The sequence below is a fragment of the Adiantum capillus-veneris genome, chromosome 11, assembly GCF_014529385.1.
Source record: "Adiantum capillus-veneris isolate H3 chromosome 11, ASM1452938v2, whole genome shotgun sequence".
Classification (NCBI taxonomy): Eukaryota; Viridiplantae; Streptophyta; class Polypodiopsida; order Polypodiales; family Pteridaceae; genus Adiantum; species Adiantum capillus-veneris.
In genome coordinates, this window is record NC_140941.1 from 132802455 (window position 1) to 132812195 (window position 9741).

The window sequence follows — 9741 nt, forward strand, 5'->3', positions numbered from 1 at the left end:
GCACTCCAAGAGTCAGAAAACGGCTCAGAGGCTCTGAAAGCCAAACAGGGCGTTTCTATCTATCTTTTTGACTTTTTTATTGAAATAGGGCTTAAAGGGGACTCAGGGGGCTCAGGGCATGTACCAGTAGCATTTCTCATATAAAATTCATCAGGAGACATCCTACGCATAGGATGTCTCAAGGCCATGTTTGGGAACCAAACTCAACATCTCACCTCATATATAGCTTCTACATAGCTTATACATGTTAGCCATCAAGTTTCATCACATTTGGACAAGAGTTGACCTCATATGCATCAAAAAACGGAAAGTCAAAGCATAGAGGCAATAATGGGTCATAGACCTACCAAAACTAGTCCAAATCACATGAGACTTGCACAATATACTCATTAGCACATTGCCAAGCTAACTGTGGGGTCAGATATGAAAATTAATGAAATAGACATCCTACGCGTAGGATGTCTAAATGACCTATTTGACCTCCAGCGGGTGTTTTTGAGTTCCAGATGTCTTTATAGCGCCTTCACGAGCTCATGTATCAAATTTCAAGCCATTCCCATCACATTGGGCCCCCAAAACCTTCAAGATGCACTTTTTGAGCTTAAAAACACTACACATGCTCTTAACATCACCAATGCTTATCCAAATCAAAATCTAAGAGCAAGGCCATGTTCTACATGCTAAGGGCTACCCACAGAACCAAATTCAAGTCATTTTGAAAAAATAGACATCCTACGCGTAGGATGTCTCCAGTGTCATATTGACCTTCTGTGTAGGAATTGACTTCATGGGAGCCATTTACATGGTATAAGAAGCATGTATATCAAATTTCAACCCAATTGAATATCATTTGCCACCTGTTTAGGACATCCTGCCCAATTTGTGAGCCAAAAGACTAAATCTACCCAAAATTGCACTTTTTGATGCCCAAACCCAATTCCAATTACATAGCCATGTTGCACAGGTCAAGGGCCACAAGCTTGCCAAGTTTCACCAAAAACAGAGAAGGTAGACATCCTACGCGTAGGATGTCTACATGATTATTTTTTAGCCAGAAATCTATTGTGAGCACATGCAGGGTTTCCCTAGTTCCTTTTGAGTTCTTATTTCAATTTTCAAGTCATTTGGGTAGTCAAAACTCAGTTTATCAGCTAATATGTAAAAAACGCTAACTTTGGACTACTGAGTGCAACAGGATCCATGGCAGCCACAAAATCACTTGCAAAGAAGAAGAGGATGACTATCAAGGACTACTTAGAAGAAGTGGAGCCTTTTGTTATCCCAGAGGGAACCCTAAAGCCCACAAGCACTTGGATTCAAGATGACCTGCTAGAGACCAATGATCTGAGAATCTACCTAGGAGTATCTAAAGATTCGGAGGGAAATGCAATGGAGCTACCCATGATACCTCAAGAGCTCAATGAATTTGTCAGGAGCAAGATGGGAAATTACTTGGAGAAACTAGATCTCCACAATTACTTTGAAGCCTTGTCAGCCGGGATTGATGTTAAAAGAGTGTGGGAATTTATCACCACAATCAAAGAGGACGGCATAGCCCGAGTTACAGATCTGCAAGGCAAGCCTAATACAATGATTGTCATCACAGAGAAGGTGGTGGTAGCAACACTTGACATCTCTAACAAAGGAGACAGTGTGACAAAGAGGCGAGATGACATTAAGGTCTACTTGAAAAAGAATAATAACTATACATTTGAAGATATTGCAAACCCGAAGGTGGCTATCATGAGCCAACTATACAATCAATACTTTCACATGTGTACCAAGCGGCCATAGAAATACAGGATGCCACCTGGAGCTATTGCCACCACTTTCACCTGGGCAATGCAGAAGAGCAAACCAAAAGAGATAAATCATGCCACCTACATCCACGACAATCTTGTGAAGATGGGGACCAAAAATCCCACCTATATTGTACCTGGTGAGTTGATAACAAAGGTCGTCTATGTAGCATTGCATGCCAAGGGAAACTGGCCTCTAACTCCCTCACAAAATGATTGGCTCAAGCTGAAGGAAGAAAAAAGAAGAAGAACCTCCTAAGGCGCCCAAGGTAGCCACAAGGTTGAAGCGCCGTTTAGAGACACTGCTAGAAGAGCCGCCAGAGCCAAAGAAGAGAAAGAAAGAAACTCTACATGTGCCAATCAAGGAAACAAAGTCACAGAAAGTAGTAAGGCTAGAAAGACTGATGGAAAGTTTCAGAGCCGAGAGAGCATCAAAAGGGGATTTGAGCGATTTATGGAAGCCATCCCTTGAGGCTATGTCTGGATCATCTCGAAGGATTCATAGGGATCGGTTTGAAGATTATATTAAAAACTTCGAGATCTTAGATTCTACAGCGGAGAATATCCCAAATATACCGTTTACAGAAGAAGATGTGGACGAAGTGAGACGGCAACTGCTAGAAGAGCAGGAAGGCCAAGAAAGAGAGAAGAAAACAAAGGCGGATCGGGATTTCAAGAAGAAGCAACCAACTCCACCATCAAGCCGAGAATCCAGCCCACCACCATCACCACCTCCTCTTAGTCCTCCCCAAACCCAGCAAAAAGAGGAGTTGAACAAACCTGATGGGCAAAAATATTCCAATCAAGAAAAGAACAAAGAGGAAGAGCAAAAGGCAGAAGCTGAGCCAAAAGATGAGAAGCCAGATCTAGAAGAAATAAACTATAGAATATTTCTTGATCTCCTAGCTGTTGGGTACTCTCGAGAAGAGGCAGTTAATGCAGCTTTTGAGTTGTCGAGCACAAGACCCAAGGAATATAAGCAGAGCCCTCAGTTAGTGGAGTTGAAGGAGATGGCCACAGATACAGTGGATCTACAACCACAAACAAATGATTGGGATGTAGTGATGCAAAAACTCACCGGTCTCAGAGCAAGGTCGATGGCCACTGAGATTGAAATTGATAATCTCAAAACAAATGAAGTTCATATCAAAGCTGAGGTGGACTCATTGCAAAAACATGACCAAGAGAACATAGAGAAACAAACCAAGCTGCAGGCCGATTTGGACACGGCACTACAAAGATGCCAAGAGATGGAAAGACAGAGTCAGGCAGCATAACAAAAGCTTCAAAGAGCAGAGGAGGAGTACAAAAAAATCAGCAAATCACTGATAGATGCGGGGAAAGAGAGGGACAATTTGACACTACACCTTGCTGATGAGTTCAAAGAGGTTGAAAATTTGAGGAATGCCAAGGAAAAGGTTGAGCTAGAACATGAGGCAAGCTAGGATGAAGTGATAGAGCTAAAAGATCAAATGAAAGTGAAAGATCAGACCATCCAAAGGCTAAGGGCATCTCTGGCCAGAGTCAGAGATGCTACCTTGACTGGCATTGCTTCAGAGAATGATCTATATGAAGAACAGATGAAGGAACTCCAAAAGGAGTTGACACTAGAGAAGAGACAAAGACTGATGCTGGCTGAAGGCTCCCTAGTAATGCAAAACCGTCTGGAAGATGAGAACAAGGCCATGAAAGATGAGCTAGAAGCCTTGAAAAAGAAGATGGACAAGGAACTAAAGAGATTGCAAATAAAAAATGAAGACACCCGGAGGAAGCTAGAAGAGGCTGAAAAAACCAATGCAAATTTGAACGACCTCTTAGTGAACATGGGAGATCAAGCTGAACAGGAAAACAAGGCATATCAAAAGTAGATAGATGAGCTGAAAGGCCAACAGCAGACTGAAGAGCAACACTTGAGCACAAGGCCAGCAGCAATGGAAGGCATTGACATAGAAAATGTGTCAGATCCAGTGGACACCACTATGCAAGAAGACATCCTTGTGGGACCATCACAAGAACCCCAGGATCTGACACAACAAGAAGAAGAAAATCTACAGAAGGCAATAGAAGCGGCGATAAAAGACACGGCCAAAGAAGCAATGGAGTGGGAGTAGAGAGTATTTAAGTCTATGACCATTCAGAAGTTAGATGCCAATATCATACGGCATGAGTGGCTACAACCTTGTCTCCCATATCCTCTTCTCAAGTATGAAGTTGCTACAATAAACAAACGGATTAAAGAGGAGCCAATAGTGCCACTATACAAAGCAGATATCTCCAAACCAGAAGGAGTTAAGCTGACTGTGGACTCTCAGCCAAAGTGGAGAAAGGCATGGCTCACCAAATACCCGCAGTATTTAGTTCATCTGGTAGAGGCGCCTAAAAGAGTCAGAGACAACCTTAGCTTTTTCCCTCTACCAAGGATGCGGACCTGGAAAGCACAAGAGCTGTTGCAAAAAAGCCAACCCACATGGCTCAACTACCCAAAGCTGTCAAGCTTGAAGGCAGGCGAGAGAATGAGTGAGCAATACATGGTGAAAACCCTAACGGGTGACATTAAATTGTTCACTGGCTCGCCTGACCTCTCTTGCATCATGCTTAGAAAAATCTGTAAAACCCTTATGGCAGTTTTTGAAACCTTTAAACCTGGATAGGCAACAAACAACATCTTCTTCTTCCAAGACACATATAGATGTGCATATGATATGTCTTCTCAGCCTTCTCATGAGGTGATACATGCCCTTTATCAGAGAATCATGTTTTTGTCTTCGTATCACCTCCAAGCCTTTGAAGAAGCCTTTTACACCGGTTTCTTCACCATCAATACAGAAATATTCGGCTCGGCATTACTGGCCCAGCATGCGCGATATGAGTCACTTCTAAATATACGTGAAAGCCTCCACTAAAGAAGCAGCTCTACTGCCATGTCGGGGATGACATGAACTAGGATGGGGGGATGTTAACAGCTGGACACACCCAACGGAGGATGATTGCCTGGCAGGATATTATTTTTTGTAATTATTCAGTAATTGAGAAAAACCGTCATTTCACCTTTGTAAATAGTGGGGCTTGCAGAAGCTTCTAGATTGTATCCCATTTTTGACATTTAGAGTGAGTGAATGGTTAAATTGGAACATTAGGGTTTGAGATTGTAAGGTATTTATACCACTTTTGACCTTAATGAAAAAAACCTTTGTCCTTTTATAAGTTTTTGTCTGTGTGAGTGAGCGTACTCTGTGTACGAGAGAGAGTGAGAGTTTTATTTTGACGCTACGCACGCACCGATGGTCGAAATCGAGTGCAGAGAAGTGCAGCGTGTTGCCCCCAAAGAGAGCTACGCGCCAACACCTACATTGTGTGTGTACGATCTGGCTTTGCGAGCCCGACCCACGAGCTATATCTGGTGATTCGGTGAGCATACGTTGTCTGTTTTTGCATTTCAGCATATCCACGCGTTCGCATTGAGTAGAGCTACACATTAGGCACTTTAGTTTTTGAAAACGGGGACCTGCAAATTTCAACCAGACATCCTACGTGATTTTGCACGTGTTGTTTAGGGTTGGGATTTTTGTTCATGGACCTTAGGGAGAGCGACCTATTGGTGTTAATAGGGTCTCCTTCAAGTTCCGTAGAATTTCGAGAACGTTTGATGGCTATTTGGCTCTTGAAAGCATTGTAGGAAATCTCCTTTTATGTACTCCTGAAGGTTGTATCTTAGACATTGGGTAGAGACCTCTGTAGGAAGTAGTCGAGAGTCGGTCGAGTGTAAGTTGACACCCTATGCTTGCTTCCACACGCCTGCAGGTCGAGCTTCGTCCTTAGCTTACAAATCTTGTTAGGTGAGTTCTCGCTGTGCTGACGTCCGTCGCGACGTATCCGCCAACAGGTTTATTGAGATCCACATCTTTCTAGAGCTTACCCAATGCTTTCTTTGTGAGGCTTCTAAAAAGGCAGCCTTTGAATAAGCGTGTCCTTATTATAAGAAACTTTTTCACCCCTTTCGGGGTTTGTCCCTCCCCTTTGTTTTACTTGAGATGAATGTATAAGGCATGTGATCCGCTAGGCTTTTGTTTAAGATCACCTTCATCGCTAGCATCGATGGGGTCCAATCAGCCTAGTGAAAATAGAGTAACATTTTATGTGCCTTGTTTTTAAGTTGCGCTTCTAATGATTCACAAAGAGCAAGGTAGATATTGTGCATTATGGATCTTTTTTAAATGCATATCCTCACATTGTATGTGCATCAAACGACTTTTTCTTTTCTAAAGTTGTGCTTCAAATGATTTTAAAAGGGCAAGGTAGATAATGTGCACTCTTGACCTTTTTGAGATGCATATCGTTACGTGCCAAGGTATATGGAGAAAATCAATTAGATGAGTGCTCTTCTAGTTTTCATTGCAAACTGCAATACACTTTAGTCAACCAAAGCATTCTGTGAGCAAGGCACATCTTGCTAGGGTTTGATAGCCTAATCAACCTCCGCGAGCCAGCGCGGGGGGGAAGGGGGGGGGGGGGGGGTTTGATGGGGGGACGTAGGGTCACTGATGCACAGGTGTCGTTTAGTAGGGCTTGATCGTAGAGCCGCTTTGGTTGGACATCCAAGAGATTGCCCGAGAGGGGTCCTTAACTGCACTCCCCATTGTCATGGTGCTGTTTCCTTAGCTCGCTCGCTCGCTCTTTCTCTTATTGGAAATAGGGAGAGGGCCACCCTCCCCATGGAGGACTTTTGGTGGCCCGGTTCACTTGCAGAGGGCTTGCTCGGGATGGCACCCTTGGTAACAACAATGGTGGTGTTCGTGGCACATGCTCGCCTTCCTTGGTATTGGCAAGGATCCCCTTCGAATCATGTCCTGTGGTTGTGGAGTGCAGTCCCATGGTGGTGATGGTTGTGTAAGCTTCTTGGGTGTACTGACAGGTTGGTGAAGAATACCTCCTCTGGTGACGGGTACCTTGGGTCTTGCCCATTTGTGGTTGCTATGTTCTTTTTGGTATGCTTCTCCTTGGATATGCTGTGATCCTTTTTGTACGAGTGGTGTTTGGTCTTGTGCCAGAGGGCTGACACCTATGGAAATCGTGCAGGGCTTCTTCGTGGTTCTAGTTATGCGACGGCTGGCCTCCCTTGTTTGGGCATGTGTTGCTATGATGGTATTGTTTGTCTTGGGTGATGCTCCTAGCCACAGGTGGTTTGGTACCGTGTGGCAGGCACCGTCGTCCAGTGGCATCTCTTGCTAGTTTACCTTTGTTGTTAGATTGGTTATGGTGATATTTTGTCTCTACAGGTAAGAGTATGATGATGGTTGTTTGGTTTTGTGGCTTCCTTGTAAAAAGCAATGTTCTTGGATTGGTGCTCGTTGGATGTACTCTTGTTTAGGTATGTTCTGTTGTATTTTTTGATCTCTATGGGTCTTGCTGAGCATGGTGGATGTATGGGTTTCTTTCCATTTAATATTATTTTAACTCATTTTATTGAGTGAGTACTGCATAAAAGAAAAAAAAGGGACTTATACACTTTAGATGATGTATTTTTGGATAGATTTGCTACATGTAGAGCAAATTAAATGTACATATAAATCAGCCCTTTTACTGGGAGGATTTGTTTGGGCCATAGCCTTGATAACCCTAGCTTGTATTTTTTCTAATCTCAGCAAGGATATTATTTTTGTGGCCTAGGTCGCAAAAGAATTGGAAGTTTAACTTCTATTCTATATATGATCTATACTATCTATAATAGGTGATGGAATTCCGGTCACTTTCTAGGCCACGTGTCATAGTATAAATCATCCGGGAGTGTGCTCTGAGTGTCAGGCACCCAACGAGACAGCGAGCGAGAGAGAGAGCGCTACCGACGTGTTCGCCCCTGTATCATTTTCCTCGCTCTCAATTTTGCTACCCCCTCGCTTTTTCCACAGCTCCGATGCGCACATCTCCTCTTCTATGCGAGCTCACACCTCTCTCCAACGGCGACACCCGCCCTCCCTCCACGAAACCTCACAACTCCAATGGCAACAACAATCTATACTACCTATAATAGGTGATGGAATTTCGGCCACTTTCCAGGCCACGTGTCAGTTTAAATCATCCGGGAGTGTGCTTTGAGTGTCAGGCACCCCACGAGATAGCGAGCGAGAGAGAGTGAGCACTACCGACGTGTTCGCCCCTGTATCATTTTCCTCGCTCTAAATTTTGCTACCCCCTCGCTTTTTCCACAGCTTCGATGCGCACATCTCCTCTTCTATGCGAGCTCACACCTCTCTCCCAACGGCGACACCCGCCCTCCCTCCACGAAACCTCACAACTCCAATGGCAACAACAATCTATACTATCTATAATAGGTGATGGAATTCCGGCCACTTTCCATGCCACGTGTCATAGTTTAAATCATTCGGGAATGTTCTCTGAGTGTCAGGCACCCAACAAGACAGAGAGAGAGAGAGAGAGAGAGAGAGAGAGAGAGAGAGAGAGCGCTATCGACGTGTTCGCCCTTGTATCATTTTCCTCGCTCTCAATTTTGCTACCCCCTCGCTTTTTCCACAGCTCTGATGCGCACATCTCCTCTTCTATGCGAGCTCACACCTCTCTCTAACAACGACACCCGCCCTCCCTCCACGAAACCTCACAACTCCAATGGCAACAACAATCTATACTATCTATAATAGGTGATGGAATTCCGGCCACTTTCTAGGTCACGTGTCATAGTTTAAATCATCCGGGAGTGTGCTCTAAGTGTCAGGCACCCATCGAGACAGCGAGCGAGAGAGAGAGAGAGAGTGCTACCGACGTGTTCGCCCCTGTATCATTTTCCTCGCTCTCAATTTTGCTACCCCCTCGCTTTTTCCACAGCTACGATGCGCACATCTCCTCTTCTATGCGAGCTCACACCTCTCCAACGGCGACACCCGCCCTCCCTCCACGAAATCTCACAACTCCAATGGCAACAACAATCTATACTATCTATAATAGGTGATGGAATTCCGGCCACTTTCCAGGCCACGTGTCATAGTTTAAATCATCCGGCAGTGTGCTCTGAGTGTCAGGCACCCAACGAGACAGCAAGCGAGAGAGAGAGAGAGAGAGCGCTACCGACGTGTTCGCCCTTGTATCATTTTCCTCGCTCTAAATTTTGCTACCCCCTCGCTTTTTCCACAGCTCCGATGCGCACATCTCCTCTTCTATGCGAGCTCACATCTCTCTCCAACGGCGACACCCGCCCTCCCTCCACGAAACCTCACAACTCCAATGCCAACAACAATAGGGCTAAAATGCACAGCTTCCATGGCGACCTCAATAGGCCTGGCCTTTTGAGCAAGCTCCCATGGCTTTGGCTAAGAAGAGAGAGTCCTCAAGAATACCACCTCTTCGAAGATATCAGAAAGTTGAAGCCCGTCCTCAAGCTTTGTAGGTGGTATGCTCAACTCAGGTCTGTCACATTCTTCAACATTGAGCGATGATTGCAGCCCCATCTTGAGCAAAATAGAGAGTCCCTTAAGAACCAACACCCTATTGACTAAACTATATAATCGTAGATCAAGCTTCGCAATGTGATGTGGAAAGCTTGCACCTTGCTCAACTCCTTTGACTAAGAAGGGAGCCCATGCATGTAAGTTCTGAAGTACATATGGACGTTCCAATGCACACCATTAACAGAAATACAGTTAAAGTTTACTTCTTCCTTGCCTCTACATGGAGGTCCTGCAAGCAGTGCAAGCTTCAATTACAAGCTTTGCAATTAATTGAAGCCATTGCTAGAGAGTCTCTACGTACAGAAGCCCCTCTCTATTTAGAAGAGGCTACCACATATTAAAAATCTCAAGACAAGCATTACCTGCGCAAGAATATGGCACAAAACTGACTGAAAATTGTTTCGAGCTATGGAGTCCCCAATGAAAGCCAATGTCTTTTCTGCAGCAATCTTGAGAAATATCTTCCCATCAAATAAGGGAAGCTC

The 9741-nt window shown here is 44.5% G+C and overlaps 1 protein-coding gene across 1 annotated transcript; it reads left to right on the plus strand.

Annotated features, from left to right (window-relative positions):
* Positions 1–6272: 6272 nt before the first annotated feature.
* On the plus strand, positions 6273–7145 carry LOC147448033 (uncharacterized). The gene is made up of 3 exons (XM_086523925.1): positions 6273–6615; positions 6712–6784; positions 6876–7145. Exons 1-3 carry the CDS (start codon positions 6341–6343, stop codon positions 7026–7028), a joined length of 501 nt encoding a protein of 166 aa, XP_086380051.1. The 5' UTR covers positions 6273–6340; the 3' UTR covers positions 7029–7145.
* The last annotated feature ends 2596 nt before the right edge of the window (positions 7146–9741 follow it).